This window comes from Physeter macrocephalus, chromosome 18 (genome assembly GCF_002837175.3).
Source record: "Physeter macrocephalus isolate SW-GA chromosome 18, ASM283717v5, whole genome shotgun sequence".
Lineage (NCBI taxonomy): Eukaryota > Metazoa > Chordata > Mammalia > Artiodactyla > Physeteridae > Physeter > Physeter macrocephalus.
Genome location: NC_041231.1, coordinates 66,661,861 through 66,684,283, shown reverse-complemented (window position 1 = coordinate 66,684,283; position 22,423 = coordinate 66,661,861). Strand labels below are relative to the sequence as shown.

General features: G+C 34.3%; 1 protein-coding gene across 1 annotated transcript in view; it reads left to right on the top strand.

Annotated features, from left to right (window-relative positions):
- The first annotated feature begins 8,058 nt into the window (after positions 1–8,058).
- The window catches only part of GFRAL (GDNF family receptor alpha like), a 57,918-nt gene continuing 43,553 nt past the window's right edge, over positions 8,059–22,423 (top strand). The window contains 3 exon segments of the mRNA XM_007107749.1: positions 8,059–8,080; positions 12,152–12,286; positions 14,402–14,554. Of these exon segments, the coding sequence (XP_007107811.1) occupies positions 8,059–8,080; positions 12,152–12,286; positions 14,402–14,554 (310 nt within the window).

Genomic DNA, 22,423 nt, shown 5'->3' with positions numbered 1-22,423 from the left:
TGTATAGTAAATTTCCTTGAAAGAGGAAATACCTATTACCAAAAATTATTCTGCTTTCATTTTACCCTGAATCTATTCCATCTAGATTTTTGCCCCCAAAATACTCCTCTTATTATCATCACTTATGACCTTCACATTGCTAAATCAGTTTTCTGTCCTCATTTTACTTGAGTTACTGGTAGATGATTAAATACATATCTCAGAGATACTCTAGACTAGTGGTCCCCAACATTTTAGGCCCCAGGGACAGGTTTCATGGAAGACAATTTTTCCACGGACCAGGGTTGGGGGAGGAATGGCTCAGGCGGTAATGGGAGTGATGGGGAGCGGCACATGAAGAGTCGCTGGCTCATCTGCCACTCACCTCCTTCTGTGCAGCCTGATTCCTAACAGGCCGCGCACCGGTACCACTCCACAGCCTAGGGGTTGGGGACCCCTGCCCTGGACCACAGCAACAAAGAAAATATCACAATAAAGCAAGTCACAATATTTTTTTGGTTTTCCAGTGCATATAAAAGTTATGTTTACACTATATTGTAGTCTATGTGTGCAATAGCATTATGTTTACATTGTACTCCAATAAAGATGTTAAATAAAAAACTAATGTGCATGCCTTAATTAAAAAATACTTTATTGCTCAAAAAAGTGGTGTCCTAGGGAATAAGGAGATCCAGAGAGAGGGATGGTATATAAGGTATATATGTATATATGTAAAAAAAACTAAGAAATATAACCAAATATTTACGTGTTACCCATATGTAGTAGGATCATTGTGGCTTTTTTTCTTGACATTTACAGTCAGAAAAAATGACAGATATTATTAACATTTAAATTACAAAAGTGTATACAAATATGATAGCAATGATGCTTTAATGGTAATAAAAAAAGTAAAACATTTAAAGAAAATACACCAAGAGATAAAATAGTGGCTATCTCTGTGTGATTTAAATAAAGATATTTTTATTTGTTGTTTTTCAAATGCTATACATAAGTACCAAATCTTATAAAATGAAAAAAATTGTACCTTGTAAAGGAAAAGAAGGAAACTTAAATAGTATAAAAATGTCTCCACTGGCCTCAACAACATATTAAAAATAGTAGACCCTTGAATGTTATTGCCAGCATTCTCTTTCATGGGGTGTCCAGAGCCTTTCTTCCCTGGGGGATTTGACCTTACAAAATCATCCAGTCTAATTCAGCAGAAAACATCTTCTATTCTCAAGCATTCACCTCTGTAGAGGGCGATCTCTGCACAGCAGATGACCACATTTCAAAAACTACTAAGTCCTATCATAAAGGAAGAAAATATTAAATTTAAACATAAACGTATGTTGAAGTCATCTGATAACAAGTGGTACCTTCTTCATTTAATAATAAATTTGCTGAATCAGCAGGCACGTGACCTTTTTCCCGGAATGATTAGAATGTGCAATAGGCTCTATTATTAATATGAAATGTGAAGCAGAGAGCAGATATGAAGTTAGGAAAAGGAAATTTGAAGGAATTAAGGATATTTGTCAACGGTTAGTCTTTATAGTTTTTAGAGGTGCCACAAATTCCTGAAAAATCAAACTCAATTAATAGAAGTTCCAGAACAGTTCAGAGTTGGATATAGAACTGCTGTCTTCAGATAGGAATATTAGCTGCTTTATAGATAAAACCTTGCATGGAATACATTTTTGTAGGAAAGGACATGATTTGACCCTTATATTAGGTCAATTCTAAGAGATGTTTTACTATAAAAATGTATAAATTATCTGTGTCAAAGAAGAAGATATTATTAGAACATTATATAACTATAATGTTGTTTCCCAAGAGCTTGAAAGAAAGATTATTCTCCCAAAACTTAAAATAAAACGTCAACAAGATACAGTGTTGGAGAGATGTTCAGTTTTATTTCGAAGAGGTAGCACTGTGAGCCAGCTAGGATGCTTATGGTTGAGGAGATTAATTTACCCAAAAATAGCAAGAATGTGACATACACCTCATTATCATTAACAGTGATACAAGGGGGCTTTTCTAACCTGATGTCATTAAATATTAAGTCTATATAGATTTAATTATAGATCTAATACCCTTTAATCAAAATCTCTTTTCATCTGTTGGCTTTCCCCTGTTGACATGCTACACAAACAAAATACAATGGCCACCAGTTAGATTTCTTTTTATAAATAAAGCAATTGGCAATATGATTAATATTTCCGTTTCTCAGATATTTTTTTATTGTTAGTGAAGTCCTAAAGGATGGATCTAGTCTTGATCCCTTTAGACAAAGAGCCAGAACTTGTTCAACAATATCTCCCAAGGTGATGCTATCTGGTGGAGCTGTTTTGATCCTGTTGGGGACAGCCAGCCTGTCTTCCCTAATAACATGTGCACATAGCTCATTGGAACTGTTGTTTCATTCTTTTTTTTTAATTTAATTTTTATTTTATATTGGAGTGTAATTGATTTACAATGTTGTGTTAGTTTCAGGTGTACAGCAAAGTGATTCAGTTATACATATACATATATCAATTCTTTTTCAGATTATTTTCCCATATAGGTTATTACAGATTATTGAGTAGAGTTCCCTGTGCTATACAGTAGGTCCCTGTTGACTATTTTATATATAGTACTGTTGTTTCATGCTAATGTTTAACCTCTTCAATGGACAAAATTCTACCAATGGACACAATTATATTGTATTTAGAGCATTGAATTGTGAGTCAAGTGCCTGCGTACATGTTAACAACCAACACCAAGCCACAAACCGGAAGCATGGACTCCTCCTTGGTTCCTCCTTCCCATCCCTTCTGCATCTCAAATGGTCCCCACATCCTGTAAGTTCCAAATCCTTAAATAATTTGAATCTACCGTATCCTCTCCATTGCCATTACTTTTTAGTTCAGGCCTTACCCACGTCTCTCCTAATCTACTGAAATAACCTCATAACTGGTAATTATCCTGTTTCCAAACCATCTTCCGTAGTATTGCTGAGACAATGTTTCAAAATACTAACCTGGTTGCTTCCTTTTTAAAACTCACCAGTGGTAGGGCTTCTCTGGTGGCGCGGTGGTTGAGGGTTCGCCTGCCGATGTAGGGAACGCGGGTTCGTGCCCCGGTCCGGGAGGATCCCACGTGCCGCGGAGCGGCTGGGCCCGTGAGCCATGGCCGCTGAGCCTGCGCTCTGCGACGGGAGAGGCCACGACAGTGAGAGGCCCGCGTACCGCAAAAAAAAAAAAAAAAAACAGCAACAACAACTTACCAGTGGCTTCCCTTTTCTCTGTGAATAAATTCTGGTCTCCTTGGCAAGGCATAAAGGCTGTCTGTCATTTGGTCATTTGTCTATTTCCCCACCCACCATGAGTTTCAGTGAAATTAGTTCACCTGAGTTCCCCCCTAGTATACCTCACAGGCCCATTTTTATTGTGTCTCAGCTTCTCCCCAACCTGTTCCCCCCGCTCATGGCCATTTTCCACCAGTTTGTAAGTGAGGAGATCAGTTCACTGTGAGGAGATTAAGTACATCAGCAAGTTGACCTATTTTTTCTTTTTCTTTTCTACTGAGACTCTCCAGGAACAGGCAGAGAGACTCTCTGATATTTTCCCCCCAAATACTGGATAATGTCTTCCTTTATTAACAAGTGTCTTAGAACGCTGTTTCCAGGCTTTATAGCTAAGTAACTCATCACTCTGTGTATGTGTGTGTTATATTACATATATTCTATTTTCTATATTCTACATAGAGACTCTTTCCAGAGCTCTCAATTTCAGGTTGACTCTAAATCTGAGACTGTTCAGATTTTTTTCTTTCCTCCAGAAATAAGCATCTTACAAAATTTTAAGTAGACAAATACAAATGCAAGGGTGTTTTTTTTCCGGGGCAGGGTGGGGGGAGTCAAATGTCATTAAACACAAAGTAGTTGTCTTATGCTCCAAAAAGAAATGTCTTCTAATATATTGATTTTTCACTCATTTACTATGTTTTTATTTTGTTAACAAATTTTTATTTCTTTCTTTATATGTAGTTTCTTCTGCACCCTGGTTTATCTGATCCATGAAACTAGGGACCATGCCTCAGTTTTATTTTTTCATAGAGCTCTACGTAGGCTTTTAGTAAGTGTTGGTTGGATAGAAATCATAGTGTTTTCTGCCCAGTGATGAGGCTCGAGGTCTAATGTATTTCATTTAACTATTGTGAGAATGGATTCTTTATATGACAAAAAATTTGCAAACAGGTAAGTGAGATAGGTGATTTTTGAACAGGCCTTCTGGAGTCTTTGGATGCCTCAATGGCAGCTGTGGATGGTGATGCAAAGCCCCCTGACCAGAGCTTGGGGCTTGCCACCCAAATTTCAACCAGAGCAACTCTATTTTTTTTCTGATTCAGTTATTTGAGAGCATTTTATTCAAAACAGAATACATGTTAAAATCACACACCCATTATCACTGGAAACTACTGAAACTGATCTTTTTATCATTTTTTCTCACCTCTAAAATATTCTGATTCAATTGCCAGTTTCCACTTCAGTAAATAATTGAGTTGAAGGTACTGTTTATTAATCTGGTGTGTCTGTACATTTGCTTGGGGCAAAATTGTATTCTATTTTTACTAAACTCTAATTTAAAATTCAGTACTTCTTGTGCTGTATTGTCACAAAGAGAAATTACAGATATTTTTACATAATAGTGCATTAATGGAAAATATCTCAAATTAGTATCTATGGTCATCAATACACTGAAATTACAGTCTTATTAGATCTGCCTGGATCTTGATATTTGCTCTCAATAAATAAGCATATGTATCACTTTGTCCCAAGTGTGTTTAAAAATATTTTGATGAATATATTTCATGTGAGTAATTTTCTTTTTAGTACCTTTATTTACAATCTTCATGCATTTTTAAATTGTTTTTATTTTATATTGGAGTATAGTTGATTTATAATGTTGTGTTAGTTTCAGGTGTACAGCAAAGTGATTCAGTTATACATACACATGTATCTATTCTTTTTCAGATTATTTTCCCATACAGGTTGTTACAGAGTATTGAGTAGAATTCTGTGTGCTATACAGCAGGTCCTTGTTGAAGTAATACCTTTTTTAAAAAGAAACTGCCTTTAAAAATATTCTAAGGAGGGGGAAGTCTATGGAGAAAAGAGATTGATGGCACAAAAAAATGCTAAAAATCCCTGCTTTAGATGGTGACACAGCTGACAATTATTATTTGGAATTAAGCAGAAATATGACCACAGATGCTTTCTATACCTGTAAGCAATAGGCCTCAGCAGCTGTACCTGTTGGGGAAAGACTAGTGCCATTCACCCTATGCCCTGCATTCAGTTCTGCATAGCACCACTCTCCAGAAAGTTATAACCGAGCTTCTTTGAACAGGAAATAGTATTTTGGTATTCTTTTCTTTTGTTTCATCAGTTAATTTTTCTTGTGGTAGCCCCACATAAATGCAACATTTATATGCTTTACTGAGTATGTTTGTTTTTTTTTTTTCCTACCCAGGATTCCTTCACATGTGGCTCCTAACACCACAATTTTCCTTGGTAATGCATCCCTCTCCTGCCATCAGTTTTTGTGGGTTCAGTAGGGCCGATTCCAACTGCCTCTATGATGCTGGGCACAAAGTGGAACCGGTTCTGCTTTGCAAGATTGATGGATGTGGGGCCCATCTAGAACTGATGTGACTCAATTCTGGAATACTAATGGGAAGAGCCCCACTTCCCACTCTGGCTTCTAAGAGAGAAAGATGCAGGCTGAACGCTTGACAGCATCTTCCATCAAGAGGAAAGAGGCTGCCTGTGAATGGAGCCGACAGAAGAAAGCAGCTCAGAGGCAGAAGGGCAAGCCCTTCAGACCTCGAAGGTTTAAAACATGCAGGAAATCAGCTATACCACTGGACTCTTCAACTAACAGAACCTCTTGGAGGAGGTCATCCAGGGGGTATTACTGCAGTTTGATCTGTGAGCTGGACCCAGGCAATTGGAAGATCCTTCCTGCCTTCTCTGTCCTCCAAATGTAAGTTCTGTCCACTGTTCCCACAGTGGGGCTGTTCTGAAGGACTCAGCCTTGAGAGAGCTCTGTGTGGTTGAGACCATCTGGATGGAGCACATGATTGAAACCAGTTAAGGTCTCTCTATAAAATTTTAAGATTCTGGTGGGTGGGTGTGAACATCTAATTGTCTATTGTTCATCCCAAACAAGTTCCTTGTATGTAAGTTCCTTTGCTTATTTAAATCTGATACCTACCTATCTGGAGCGATCTGCCCCTTTTTTCAGACTGTCCTTGCCCTTTGTGTAAGGGACCAGTTTGCAAACCAACAGAGCCACCAAATCTTTCTTGAGCTTAAGCCATTTTCAGTCATCTTATATCAAAAAGAATAACTATCTCAACAATTTATAAAATAAGCTTAGTGACTCAAGGAAATAATTGATTAATTTTATGACATTATAATTATTGGTTAAATAATAACTAAGCCAGTGGGTGCAATATAACTGCCATTTGTTTATCTCTTGTAATATAAACCTCATATACATATTTAACATTTATAGTAACCATGGATACAGTCAGCCCATTTTACAGAGTAAATATAAATAACTTCTGATGGAAAGTCATTTACATACACCTACAGAGAAAAATAGGGTTATAATTTCAGTTTGTTGGACTACAGAGTCTGTACTTTTCCATCATGCATTCTGAAAACAAAATACGCTATAACTTATTTTCTAGTGTAAATTAAATATGGACAATTGCAATCAACAACTCTCTCATTGTGTAACTTCGTTCACACAAATGACCCTCCCCCATCTCAAGATAGTCAGTTATCCATGCCTGTCTTTTCTTAATTTCCTGTTATGCAGCATTTTTTTACTTCCTAAGCGTTCATTTCAAAAATGTCTCAGGCTATTTTAAAAGTCGAAGCCTCAGGCTGCCCCCAGGTAGATGATGTGTTCTAGATTCTGGTGAAGAAGAGCACAATCTAAGTAAGAGGAGATAAATACTGCCTGTCTAGTCCACTAAGGCTGTTATAACAGTATACTGCAGACTGGGTAGCTTACAAATAACAGAAATTTATTTCTCACAGTTCCAGAGACTGGAAGTCCAAGATCAAGCTGCGAGCACAGTCACGGTCTCACGAAGACCCTCTTCCTAATTCATAGCTGACAACTTCTGTGTCCTCACAAGGTGGAAAGAGCAAGGGACTTCCTGGAGTTTCTTTTTTTAAAACATTAATCCCACTCATGAGGGTTGCACCTCACGGTTTAAGTAACCCCCAAATGCTCTACCTAATACCATCTCCTCTGGGGTTTAGGATTTTAACATATGAATTTGGGGAGACACAGATCTTCAGATCATAGCAATGCCTCTCATTGAAACTCAGAAAAATAGTGTCAAGTGGCAAATGTCGAGAAGTCATTTCGTACACATTGCCCTATTTGAAGTGTTAGAGGAACTGTGGCTAGAGCAGCACAAGTTTTAGGCACACTGGGGTTTGGGGCACCTGTAAAGAACATTTCTTGTTTGGAAAGATGAAGTACACTGGTTTGATCCTAGTGGAACTTGAATTCCCCATACGTTTTCCTGGGCTTTGCTTATGCCTTTTCTCCTTTTTCCTATCCTCAAAGATATAAGATTGCCTGAATGATGCTAATTAATGAAGTACAAACTGAGCATTCTCAAGTGTCTAGGAAAACTTTGAGTTGTAGTTGGGAGGCGTGTACAAACACAGTTTAGCATTCTAGTTGAATGGAAAAAAACCCAACCTTTTTCCTGATTGCACAGAGTATGTATCATTTCTTAGTATCTGGCTCTTGGGCTTTCTTGGAAGCATAATATCTGAGATCAGTACACTCAGAAGAGAATAATTGAATTTGGACCTAGTTAGGAAAGTTCACAGCTCAGGAAAGATTGGTGAGGAAGTGGTGACAGGAAGCCGACTTGAATCAGTGATGTTTTTAGGAAGCAGGAGTAGAAGCTGAAGCCTTATTGTGGATAGTTACTGTTAAGAAGGCGGTTGGAAAAAGACATCTGCTTTTCTTCTAGGTGAACAGCCCCAAGTTGGCTACCATGATAGTTTTCATTTTCTTCGGTAAGTGAATTATGCTTCCGGTTTATCTGAATTCATAACACCAATTCTCAGTGAGCCAAATGCTGTCTCCTGTCACTTAACTTTCAAGCTAACAAATGTTTATAATATAAAGTATTAATTACAAATTTATACTTTAACATAGCTTCTTAATTTTGCAAAAATATACACCTACTTTTACTCATTTATAGCTCTATAGAAAATGCACAATGTGAGAATTGCATTAACAGCTCAGGTTGTTTCTTTTTTATGTATAGAATAATCCAATCACTTTAAGTAATTGATCAGGATTTATAGAATTGACATCTGTACTAGAGCCTTTTAGAAATGAAACCTTCCAGTACCTATTTACAAGTTACAAGATGACAAATTTTGAATTATTATCTATTCTTTGGTATTAAATTGAAATGAGATTAATTTAAACCATTCAATTTCCCTGATTTTAGGTGTTAATATTTAATAAGAAGGAGGCAGTTAGTAGAGTAACACAACACGACATCAAATGCTTCTTCACATTTCAGTCAATTTTTGTAACCTAGAGATAAAGTGTGAACTTATCTCTCTTGTCTTGGGTAGTGTGAATGCATTGTAAGATGTTAGTAAAAAATAATGTATACTTAAAAGTAGAATCTATGAAGATCTACTTGCTATATGTGTTATTGGAGAAGCTATTTATATTTTCATCAGCATGCAGTAGAATCTACAAATTGCATTCAGAAAAAAGGGATAGTTATAATTGTAGCTGAATATTAATAATTTACTCATTAAAACAAAGCCAGTATATTTTCTGCTTACTCTCTGCTAATAGATAGTGATGAATAAAGGTACACTTGTGGGCAAGAAAACAAAGAAGTTTATTTCAAATTACGTTGGAAGTCAAAACAAATCTAGGCAAAGAAAATAAAGGCAAGAAAGAAGAAATCATTTATGTACTTTCAGGTTTGGGGGGGTTTAAGTAATTGTTATTCAAAGTTTTGTTCCTTGCATTTATTGCTAATAATGTTTCCTTATTTCTGTCATTTATAATAAGGAGAAATCTAGGAAACTTTAATTTTTGTAGATCAGGCAGCAATATAATGAAACACAAAATAAATTACAACCTCATTATGGCCCCCATTGAAAAGGTAATGATGGCCTCTTATTTTCAACTTTCACTTCTAAATTAACCTAGGCACTAGGTTGCATGAATAAGGGAAATCATACCTAACACTTTTAGGGTCAAAATTGTGCTATTTGATAGATTTAATCAATATTTCCCATAGTGTGTGCTTCAGAATATTTGTTCAACATCATTTAAATAGGCTTTGTGATGCGGGAAAGTTCTGCAGCCAAAGAAATGTGAGACATAGTGAATTTTAAAAACAAAGCATTTAATAGCCTAATGAGTCTTATACATCTTTAAAGGGTGATAAAATGTGCAATATTCTCCATCTTATTTATTTTAAAATAGAACCTGTTTTTCACTTGGCATTTCAAGATGATCCTTGAAAACTCCTGGCTTAAATACATGGCCAGAAATCATAGTCAGGAATGGGTAAGATTCTGGAAAGCTGAAGTTATTTTGATTTTTCTCGGCTAAATCATTGAAGTGGTTTTCCTACTTGATTCAGTATTTCTTCTGAGTGGAAGGTGTGGAAAATCACGTAAAACAATCAAGATGATTATTCAACCTAAAATTTTAAATATGAAAGAAAATAAAACACATTTGGGAAAGATAATATGTAGAATTCATTAATGATCATTGCACTGAGATACAAGTGAGGTTTGATGATATACACAGGAGACCGTCACCTATAAGCTTCCCGAGAGAAGTATTCACAAGATAATAGTGATCAATGAAAAATGAAACTCTAGTTGCTTATAAATTGACTTTCTGACATGAAATTCCTACTTCAGGATTTTTGGCAAGCTGGATTGAAATAAGTAACCTTGGGCCAGAATGGAAGTGGCTCTTTCTCTTTCTTTAGGCTTGCTAACCTAGAACAGGAGCTTGGCTAGATGAGGTTATCCATGAACACATGAAAACACAGAAAGCTGATATGTCAATTTCCACTCTAGCCCTCAACAAGAAAAATGTGACCAAGTCACACATATGGGCTTAATCTCCAAATACAGTGACTCAGCCAGTAGTATATGATCCAATCAGTTTTCATGGATTCTCCTTAGGAGAAGAGGTTTGGAAAGAGGTAAGATTTTTTTTTTTTAAAGAAGTTGTGGCTTTACTTGAAGCCTATAACTCTATGTTGTGACAAGTCGTTCATAATAACATCATCTTTTTAAAAATTCAAATAATTTGGCTCTTATTAAGACATAGCTTGAGGTCTCTTGATTATAGTTAATATACTGTCTCTAGAACTCAATTGTAATTTCCATATTTTTCTATGGATTGATTAAGCAAGTGTCAGTTTGTATGCTTGCAGAATTAGTTTGAGTAATTGGTACAATATACTAAATTAACATTGCTACTTTCTCGATATTTTAAAAAACTTGCTGGAACCTTTTCTCTTCTACCCAAAATAACTTGTAAATATCTGGAAGGTGTTATATTTATTGAATATTAAGAGTTATTTATATATAACTCATCCATAAAGAACGATTCAAGTTGGTTAAGTCAACATGCATTAATTGAATATGTATGATCCATCATTGTGTTGATGATAGGGATACGATCATGAATTAATGCCTGCTGAGTAAAACCCCAGTACCCAGTGGTAAAGACAAAAATAAATATACAATTTCATTATGGAGCAATAAATGCTATAGTTGGGAAATTCCCAAGATTGTGGTGAAACAGATGAGGGGTGTTGAATTCAATTTGAATGTAGGAAAACAGGTATTGAATTCAGGGAAAGTTTCCCTAAAAATAGGTAATTATTTTGTCGAGTCTTAAATGACAAAAAAAGGGTTATTCCAGAGTAAAAAGAAAAGGAGTGACATACAGTAAATGCTCAGAGGTACAAGGCAGCATGGAGCATCTGAGAAACTATAAATGCTCGAGGACCTCCAGATTGCACATGATGAAGAATAGGAGAGTCATGCTAACAGGAACCATCCAAAGGATGAAACAGAGAAACAGCAGGACTAGAATGGTACATTAGGCAGATTAGGGGGTGTAAAGAACCTACCTGAATAAGATAGAACTGGAGGCAGACTGACTAACTGGTGAGTTGGTCAAATATTCAAAATGAGAATCAATGAACTATACAAGAGTGGATATGGGAGAGTAAAACTGAGGATAGAAAAGGAGCCTATCATGAACCCAAGGTTCCCAGTGTGGGTGACATTGTGAATGGTGAAATTGCTGACGAAGTAGGATGGTCCAGCAGGGAGTGGTGATGAGCAGGACAATACTGATGATAATATTGTCTGAAAGTGTGTCTGGAACATTTAGGTAGAGATAACATCATCTGTAACTGGAAAACTGGAAAATAACGGGATTGAATTAGATATTTGAGAATCATCAGTCTAGATATTTTAGTTAAGACCATAAGTACCTGGAATAGTCCACAGAAAGGGTATAAAATGAGAATAAGAAAAGTCTGAGGACAGAACCTAAGCTTCAAATATACTTTAATAGAAAAGTAAGAGGATCCTGGGAAGAATTCTAACTGTGTTCAGAAAATATCAAATGAATAAGCATCAAGAGAATTAGAAGAGAGGGTTGGTTGCCAAAAGAAAAGAGTTTCAAGAACAAAATGACAACGAAATGCCCAATGATAAAAGTAAGCAAGATGAAGTCTTAAAACTATTAAATTTGATATTATGGAGATGATTGGAGCATTTTTTAAAGTAGTTTCAATGGAGAAATAGAAATAACAATAAATTATGAGTTGAGAAATGAATAGGCAGTAAGAAAGAAAGAGGGCAAATACAGACTTTTTATTTAAGAATCTTATATAAGAGAAACAGAGATCTGTAGCTAGAGGGGAGGTTAAGATCCATTCCAGACTTGTAATGATTTTATCACATTTCAGTTTTCATAATTCTGGTCTTGATCATTAATAACTTAGTTTTGAGGTAAATAACTGCCATATTACTGTTGTTTTTGTTGTTCTGTTATTGTTGTTATTCAAGCCTTGGGGCTATGCTTGGACAATGAGTCCACTTCCCAAACCATTGATTGCACATATTTAAGAGAACTCTGCCTAAGTGATGCAGATGGATGTAAACATGACTGGAGAATAATGGAAGATGCCTGCAATGTGTCAGGTAAAACACGCTCTATACTAACATAAAAAGTTTAAACACACTCAATTTCTTTTTACAGAGATAAAAATAGAATTTGTTCTTTTCTTTCACTATCCTAGGAACTAAGTTTTTTCTCTAAATACCTTACTTAAACTTGGTATTCAAGTGATTTGCCTACAATTACTTATTAGTGAATTTAGATACAAAAGGCTGTTTTTAAATTACTCAAGGGCCCTAATGCATTGACACTGCAGGCAACTTCATGCAGGATTTCAGATTATTCTTTTACTTATCTCACCAATGTTACAATTATACACATGCCTCTCAGAAGCATGGCAACAATTTTTCAAATAAAATGTTCTTTTGCTTATATGTTACTATGTCAGGATAACATAGGAGGATAACATTTGTCATAATCAAACACATTATTTATTTGCACGTACATAACATGAGTTTTATATTTTTGCAACCTATACACTATTTTCCATTCCAACTGTGTCAAGAACAAGTTAAAACATATTTTTATTTTTAACTAGTCCTACATTCTAAACATTTGAGAGGAGGCCCAATGGGTAGAGAATATGAAGATTGGAAAGTCACTGTCATTTGTTTAACAGAAAAAAAAGTACTGAATATATCAAGTAACTGAATATATATTGAATGAGAGCATTATAGTAAGACTCCATTCACTAAAAATAGATAAACTTATTATGTAAGGGGACATTGACCTAATATTATTATGACATAACTTTGCAAAAAATCTTATACTAACAAAAAGTTTTATCAACTTGTATAATGAATATGATAAAACCGTAAAAACCCAATAAACTTTCTGGAATATTCAGTAAGAGAAATCCAAAGTGAAAAATAAAAATATATTCTTTCATGACTCACTTTGCTACTCCAACCATTTCATGAAGAATAAATTATGTACTTCTCACGACCCTTTCCTATCTGCCTGTGCTTCCTCTACCTCCCAAAAATGTAAGGTGGAGTGCGTTGGGTTAACAGGCAACCACGCATAGTTCTAACAATGTCAACATTCACGATCTCCAACATCAGAGCTCCTGTCCAGCCACAAGATTTCAAGGAATTACATAGGATGTAGACAAGGAGCAAGATTTCCTTTTCTTCCCTGCCCTTGAAGGGAGTACATGCAATGTTCATAGGCCAAAGAAAGTTATAGGTCTCTAATCCAACATTCTCATTACAGTTTAGGAAAAGAATTTCAATTGCAAGTTTTCTCAAATAACATAATAATATTAAGATGAGAATAAAGGAGAATGACAAAAAAAAGTCTGTTGTTTGTTTTGATGATGAAGCTCCTTGTTACATTTTATAAGGCAATTTAAAATATCACATTCAGCATGTCATGAATTATAACATTTATTGATTTCAGTATATAAATAGCAAGTCATTTGCAGTGAATGGTAAATCTGCATAATTATACCATGCATGAAGTTGAAATAGAAATATTCTCAAATACACAAATGAAATGTACTCAAGTAGTTTTATTCAGAAAAATGAATAAAAGAAAATTGTTGGGTAGATGAATATGGCTTTTTAAATTAAAGCAGAACATGAAATATTGGTAATTATGAAAGACGCACTATTCAATAATATTAAGTGCTTTCTAAGTGTCAGGACCACATTTTTTTCCATGATAAATTTAGAGCCACTTGCTTCTCTCTTATTATTATCATGGAATGACATGTAAATAAAATAAGATTAAGACCAAACAGCTAATAAAATTGCTAAACTGACAAAATAGCTAAGTTTACAGAGCATTCTGGTCATCTCGTGTAAGGGCAGCCTTGATTATTATTAAAGAGAAAAAGTTGGCATTCTGAGTGGGGACAAATCTCCTTTAAAATACAGAAAGTTTTATTCTATTTTAGAAAGTAAATATTGGGGGAGAAAACAGTAGAAATAGTTTTTGCTTGAAAAGTCAATTATATGGACATGCTGTAGCAACACCAGATAATTTCACTCTAATAATGAATTACTAAAATTAATACGTTAAAAGCTTTGGGTAGGGGGAGGCTCCTTAAAGCTTTAATGTACCTTGGGTAGGAGGCCTCAAAAATTATATTCAGATTAATATCTAGAGTGTTATTTGTTTGACTGTGAATGCAGGCAACCCCTGCCAGATGAAGGATTCATCAACCTGTAATTTAAGTATCCGGTCTTTAGCAGAAAGCAATTTCCAATTTAAAAATTGTCTCTGCTCTGATGACCTCTACTGTACCATTAAGAAATTGCTTGGAAAAAAATGCAGCAACAAATCAGGTAATACATTGTTATATGAAACAGTTACTGTCATTGAAAAGAAAAGTACAATGTCAAAATGAACCACATCTATGTAATGTGATGAACTCTTGTTTTTTCTGGTGACTTGATTAATTCTTCATGTAATTTAAGGTTCTGTGAGCTGTAGATCTCAGTAAGTGCATGACATATTTCTGTGATTGCTAACCACAATTTCAAGCTTCATTCTATTATAATTCATTAGTATTATAGATTCACTCGTTCAATACATATATTTGTGAGGCTCACTCTGGCTTTGCACAAGACTTAAATGATAGAAGATAAATAAGGTACCATTTCTGTTGGTAAAGAATACAGGGTCTCCTGAGGAAGACCAAAGTATAACCACTTACCCAGAATTATGCTTGCCTTTGGATAGGAGAACTTGATTATTTAATATGCATTTATTTATTGTCTACTCAAAGTGCCAGCCTGATGGTGAAGTAGTGGTAATCAAGCTTGTCGACATGTGTCCTGAACTTACAGAAAGATTTTCCAAGAGATACGTGGGATCCAATAGTCTTAATGTAATCAATTTCCATATCCTCAGTGTCCCTATGTACCTTCTCCGAAAAGTGGTCAGCTTGGGAATGCACCTGTTTTCAGAGATTTCTCACCTCTTCTATCAGAATCCTCCTTCCCCCACTTTATAAGAGAAAGGTTTACCTCTCATCTATCTTGAATGGTTTCATTGCCCAACCCCTCCAATCATTACTGGACAGTTTTCTGTTCCATAATTTTGCCTTTACCAGAATTTTATATAAATGGAATTACATAACATGTAGCCTTTTGAGCAAGTGTTCTTTTGTTTAAAATAATATATTTGCGATTCATGAAAAAAACGGTTCTCTTTTTTGATGAGTAGTATTCCATTGTATGGTTATTCCATAAATTGGTTATCCATTCACCACTGAAAGTCATTTGCATTGTTTCCAGATTTTTAGAGATTATAAAGCTGCTATAAATAGTCACATATAAGATTTGTATGAATATAAGTTATTTCTCTTTGGTAAAAAAGTATTGGCTCATATAGTAAAGTGTATGTTTAACTTTATAAGGAGCTTTAATATTGTATTTCAAATTTGAAGTCACCATAAATGTATGAAGGTTCCAGTTGCTCCACATTCTCAGAAGCACTCATTTTTTTTTTTGCATTCCAAAACATGTTTAATGGTATCACACTGTAATTTTAATTTGCACTTAATAATAATGTTGATCATATTTTCATGTGCTTATGTGCCACCTCTATATATTATTTGGTAAAGTCTCTCTCCAAAATTATGTAGTTTAGGTTCTATATTTAGGTCTATGATGCATTTTGAGTTAATTTTTTATATGGTGCAAGCTATGGGTCAGATATATTCTTTTGCCATATGGATATTTAATTGTCCCACCACATTTGCTGAAGATATTTTCAATTTCACTTTTCTCAAAAGATCACTAGGCTGTATATTGCTGGCTCTGCTTCCAGATTTTCTTTTCCATACCAATTACCTATATTTCTATACTTTTGCTAATATTCCACAGTCTTATTTATTGTAATTTCATGGGATATCTTGAAATAAAGTAGTGTAATTCCTTTAATTTTTTCCTTTTAAATGATTGATTCAGCTATTCTCCTTCTTTGCTATCCCATATAAATTTTACAATCAGCTTGTCAATGTCTACAGAAAAATCCTGCTGGCATTTTGATTTGGCTTACCTCAAAACTATAGATCAATTTGGGTAGCATTGACATATTTACTATGTGAGTTTTCAAATCCATGAACGTGGCATATCTCTCCATGTATTTAGGACTTCTTTGATTTCTTTTATCAATATTTTGTACTTCTGAATATAACAGTTCTTACAGTTTAAGATTTACAGATATGCTTCACTTTTTTGATGCTGTTGTAAAGGTCACTTTATTTTACATTTTAATTTTCAATTGATCATAGCTAGTGTACAGAAATACAATTGATATTTTATATGGACATTTTACAATTGACACTTTATATGGACATTTTATAGTTCTAGGGGTTTTTGTTTGTTTTGTTTTTTGTAGAATCTATAGGATTTTCTACATAGATATCCTTGTTATCTATGAATAGAGAATAAAGAGAGTTTTATTCTTCGCTTTCCAATCTGTAAGCCTTTATTTCTTATTCTTGCTCTATTGTTCTGAGTAGAACTTCCAGTATAATATTAAATAGGATTGTTTGGTGTGGCCATTTTTTGCCTTTTTACCTGTCTTTGGAGGGATGCATTCAGCTTTGCACAATAAAGAATGGCTTTTGCAGTAGGTTCTTTGCAGGTTCCCTTTATCAGGCTGAGGAAATTCCTTTCTATTTCTAGTTTGCTTAGAGAATTTTTATCATGAATGGATAAGTAGATGTTAAATTTTGCAAATGCTTTTTCTGCCTCTGTTGAAATGATCATATGTTTACTTCTTTAGTGGTATTTGGTAAATTTTATTGTTGATTTTTGAGTGTTGGATACAGCCTTTCATTTTGAGGCTACATCCTGCTCAGTCATGATGTATTATTGTATTATTCTTTTTATATATTGCTGGATTCAATTTGCTGATATTTTGTTGAGGGTCTTAAATCTATGTTCATGATGCATATTGGCATGTTATTCTCTTTTCTTAGAAAGTATTTGTCTGATTTTGTTGTCTGGGTAATGTTGTCTTCAAAATGAGTTAGGAAATATTTCCTCCTCCTCTAAATTCTAGAATAATATACAAAGAATTTTTCCTTAAGTGTTTAATTCAATTTACCAATGAAGATATCTGTGCTGTTCTTCACTGGAAGGTTTTTAAATGTTCAGTGTGTTTAATTGTTACAAGACTGTTCTATTTCTTCTTTTGTAGTTTGCCTTTCAATGAATTTGAAAGACATTTGTTGAATTTTTATTTTTATAATTTCCATTTTACCCTTTCTTTTAGTTTCTATCACTCTGCTAAGTTGTTCCTAATATTCCCAAGTTGTCCTTTAAAAGTCTGAAGAAGTTCAGGTGATGTCCTCAGTTTTGTTCAAGTACTGGATATTTGTGCCCTTCTTTCTCTCTTTTTCTGTGTCTGTTTCTCTGTATTTCTCTCTCTGTCTCTGTCTTTTTTCTCTCAGTCTTTCTCTCTCAATTTTTCTCAACGTTATTTCTTTTGCATTTGATTTGACTTGAAATTGATCCTCACTTTTTAGTTTCTTAAGGTGAAATCTTATCAGCGATGTAAGCATCTCATTACATGAATTTCCTTCCAAGTGCTGTTTTAGTCACATCTACTAATTTTAATATCTTGTGTTTTCATTTTTATTTATTTCAAAATATTTTATTACCCTTCTGACTTTCTTTTTGATTCAAGGTTTATTCATAATACTATTGTGTAATTTCCAAATATTTGAGGATTTCTTAAATATCTTTGTTATTCATCTAATTTCAATAGTATTAGAAAACATATTTTGTATGGTCTCAATTCTTAATGAAAATGATAACTGCTAAATATCACCTATACAATGTGATACACGTGAGGTGATACACGTGAGATTATACACACACAGTTACACACTTGAAGTTATACAGGAAGAAATAATGGAGACTTAGAAGCCTTCATAGAAGAAATAACAGACTCGGGCTTTTTAGGGTGAACTGGGCTCATTAGGGAGATGAAATAAAATGGATGTTCTAGACAGAGGAAGTAGAATGAAGCAGAAGACACTGGGGAGAAACATGTTCTTGGTAAAGCTGGATTATAGAACAGAAGAGTCTTAGGAGATACTGGAAAGAAACCAGATGTTAATAAGAAGGAAGAACTTATTAAACTTACATATCTTTCTAAGGAGATTAGACTTCAAACTGTTGTTTTGAGGATCTACTAATGCATTTTAAACAGAAGACTACAGAATTAGTATTTTGAAGGATGTCGTTTGTTGGCAGTGGTGTAAAGGATGGAATGGAGGCAGGGAAGGATGCAGGCCAGGGATATCAGTTAAAAAGCCATCAAAAGAGTTTGGGAGAGAGGTGACTCATGCCTAAACTACCACACTGGTGCTGAGGACTGTAAGGATAAGAGATATTTAAGAAATATTTATAAATTACAATCAATAGGAATTGGTTTCCATTGGATATAAGGAGTATGGAATGTTGTTAAACGTGTGATAGAAGCTGCTGGCTTGGGACAAGGGTATTGCTGTACACGGAGACAGGACTGGGGACAGAAGTGGTGAGTTATATTTGGAGAGTTTGCATTGGGAGGGCACCCTATGGCACATTCATGTTAGAAATGTTAGTATTTTGTTTTACATTTCACATGATGAATATATAGTTTAAAAAAAGCAATGATGGAGTGGACCTCATCTGGCTGGCATTTGGAAACATGGGTCTCGCACTGAGGAGAGTATCCTAAAATGGACATATAGATTTGGGAGTCAGTGGGTTGTAAGAAACAGATACAAGCATGCAGGAGGATAAGACTGGCCAGGAAAAGATATGACATGAGAATATAAGTATTTTGATAACAACATTTGCAATCTAGTTGATGAAACCACAAGGAAGTTTTTAAAGACAGGAAAAACAAAAACTACAGGAAGAATTTTGAAGCCAGTGAAAGAGAGAAAGACACAGAGGGAATAATCGACAATTATAAATGCAGAGAAGTCAAAAAGGATAGAGACTAAAATGACAGTAGTTAGCTAATGAGTATGTCTTTACTAGTTTTAGGTTGAAGTAGGCTGAGACGAAAGCATATAGAAATACTAAAAATATTTATTGACTTTTGTTTCAAGATAGTAGGGCTAGTTCATTTATATCTCAATGACCATTTCTATTAGACCAAGATGCTGGCAAAATATAGTTACCAGGCACAGACAGGTACATACAAATTTAGAGCAGTTAAACTGAAATCAGTTCACATTTAAACCATTTTTTTTTCCATAATAAATACTTGTTAAATGCTATTCTGTGGTAATGTTGATAAGCCAGGAATATAGAAACCCGGTACAGAGGACCTGAATGATCTCACAAATGCACTTCATGATGGACCTGGCCTGATCATGGTTTTTACCCAGAGCATCAGCTGCTTGCTTCTAATTTAGCTCAGAGTAGAAAAGGAAATGATAATTGAAATCTTATTATTTCAACCTATTTCAACTGCAGCATCCTCCACCAGCTCTTTGGTCATCACTCCAACAAGATATGATGCCTCTCTCCCTCTATCTCTCTCTCTCCCCCTTGCATTCCCAAAACATTTCTCAACATGTAACAGACGTGCACTTTTCTATTCTTTATTATAGATTGTAAACTTCTTGAGCAAATCAGCTTTGACATTTCTTCCTTTTTTTTTCTTAATATGATAAACTTTCAACATAATGCCTGACACATAGTAACTGATCAATAAATATATCACTTATTTTTAATTTTAAACACATTTTGAGCATCTAAATTATATATTCATTCATATTTATTATTCAGTTAATATGTGTAGATATCATATAAATGCTGGAGGATGGAAATCAAGATGGGTTAAGACAGTCCCTGCTCTTGGTTAGCTAAAAACATAGCAGAGTAAAATTGGCATTTAGCCAGATTATTTCATTTAGCCTTGATTATTAAATATAAATATATATATAAATACTCATACATATATGTGTACTATAAAAGAGATTGACATTTAGACATATTTACAGATTATTTCAAAATATATAATTACCAATATAATAGAACTAATTATATGAGGATGGCATTAATTCACATACATCCCATCCACACAAGCCTGCATATGCTGGCCAAAAGGGGTAGGAGAGATGTTCTCTGTTCCAGTAGAGAAGCCTGATTTAAATAATTATAGCAATCCATGTGAGCTGTTGTTTGATAAATGTGCAAAACTTTATCACAGTGTGTGTCTCCAAACCCATGCAGTACAGAAGCTGTACTCTGAACAGTGCTTCTAAGAATGCCCTGGCAGTTTTTAAGTAAACATTTTCATATCATGAAATACATTATAGTATCTTTATCTTGCATGAGGCATTTGTAAAAACTAAGGTATAAGAAAGCTCATTTAATAAACAAAAGAGAACAACTTTTTTTTTTTTTTTTTTAAGAGAAGAATACTCCAGGGGAAAAAGTTACTTTGGGAAGAATGGTAGGGTCAAGGAAGTTTTCATTGTGGAGATCCACATAAAGGACCTCAGAGGAAGATGAGACATTTTAGAATTAGACAGTATACTTCTGAAAGTTTAGGTTAAGCAAGTAAGGATTCTTATATTGAGGTTGTTTTTCTTATCTTTTTTCTATAAAGTTTATATAATTATGTGCTTATTGGAACTCTCTAGTAGAACATGCATTCTCTATGAGGATATAACCCACAAGGGGTGAAAATTGGTTCTTAGGGGTGAGCAAAAAACCTCTCACTTATATATAAAGCATAGATATACATACATTCCCTAAACAGATGCACGATATATCTGTGGAATTAACATTTCACGAGGGGGTAAGGGAATTAGGAAAAAACTGTCTAAAAATGCTTCTTAAAGGGGAAATAATGAAAAACTGTGGAGAAACACTTTAGTATAGATACATTTCTAGGATAAAATGGAAATTCACAAAATTTTATAGAAGAGAAATAATGGATTATAAGTATTTTAAATTATATATGATTTCTACCAATCATCATCAAAATGTAATAAAAAGATGAAATAAATGAGGATAAAATATTAAATGAAATTGAGCATTACCATTATGTTTAGTTACATAAACTATAAATAATCAATATTTTTATTTCAATTTTTTTAAAAAAATCAAGATCATTTGTAATAGCTCTCTTGCAATATTTTTTTTTCAATGGCTTATGAAAGACAATAGATATTGGTATATTTATAAAAGATATGTCTAGACACTTTTTAGAAAACATTAAAAGGTCATAATATTTAATTTTTAGTCATTTTTTATTTATAGAAGAATCAGCACTGTCCTCATATTTGGCTGCACAATCTAACATCACACAATGGCTGCATCAGAAAGATACGTCATTAACGATTGAAAAAAAGAGCTACTGCGTCATGGCAGCACGTATCTGCCAGGAATCTGAACATTGTGCTCTTTTGTATGAAAATTTTAAGAAAACCTGTGGGAGGGAATCAGAGCAATGCAAAACCCTTGATGGAAGCTACCTGTGTGCAGCGTTAAGAGAAAGTCTGAAAGAAACAATCTTGTGGAATTGTCAATGCAATGACCCTTCAGAAGCAAAATGCATTGAAATTCGGAAAAGCTTGTTTGAGGACATTTGTATACAGGATGCTCAGATGAATCCAGTTCCAGCCTTCAGTGAAGACAATGAAGATAAATTCAACCTAGACATTGTTTCAGGTCAGTATTCAAGGGAGGAATTTGGGGACCTTAAGTATAATCACAAATATGAGTTGACTAAAGACTTTGCTCTCCCATTTCTTCTTCTTTCTCTTAGACAATGAAAATTAAAAAAACGTAATACTATGACTATGTCTAAAAGGGATTATGAAGAGAGACATAAATGCTAAAAGGTTTTAGAATAATGTGAATTGTATTCATTCATTTATTCATTCACTGAACAAATACTTATGAGACATTGACAATGTGCTAAGTCCTAAGTCTGGTGCAGCAGGATCAAAACAACAACAACAAAACTGTCCTTCATTTAAGAAGCTTCTTATTTTTTAGGGGATTTAAAAAATTAAAGAAATAGATAATGTAGTAAGGGATGATGATTTATTTACTTAATAGATATTTCTTTGAGTGCCTACCATGTCCTAGGCCATGTTCTAAGACCTGGGGAAAAAGCAGTAAAAAAAGCAAACAAAAATCACAAAAACCATTGCTCTCTAGGGCTTTACATTCTCAATT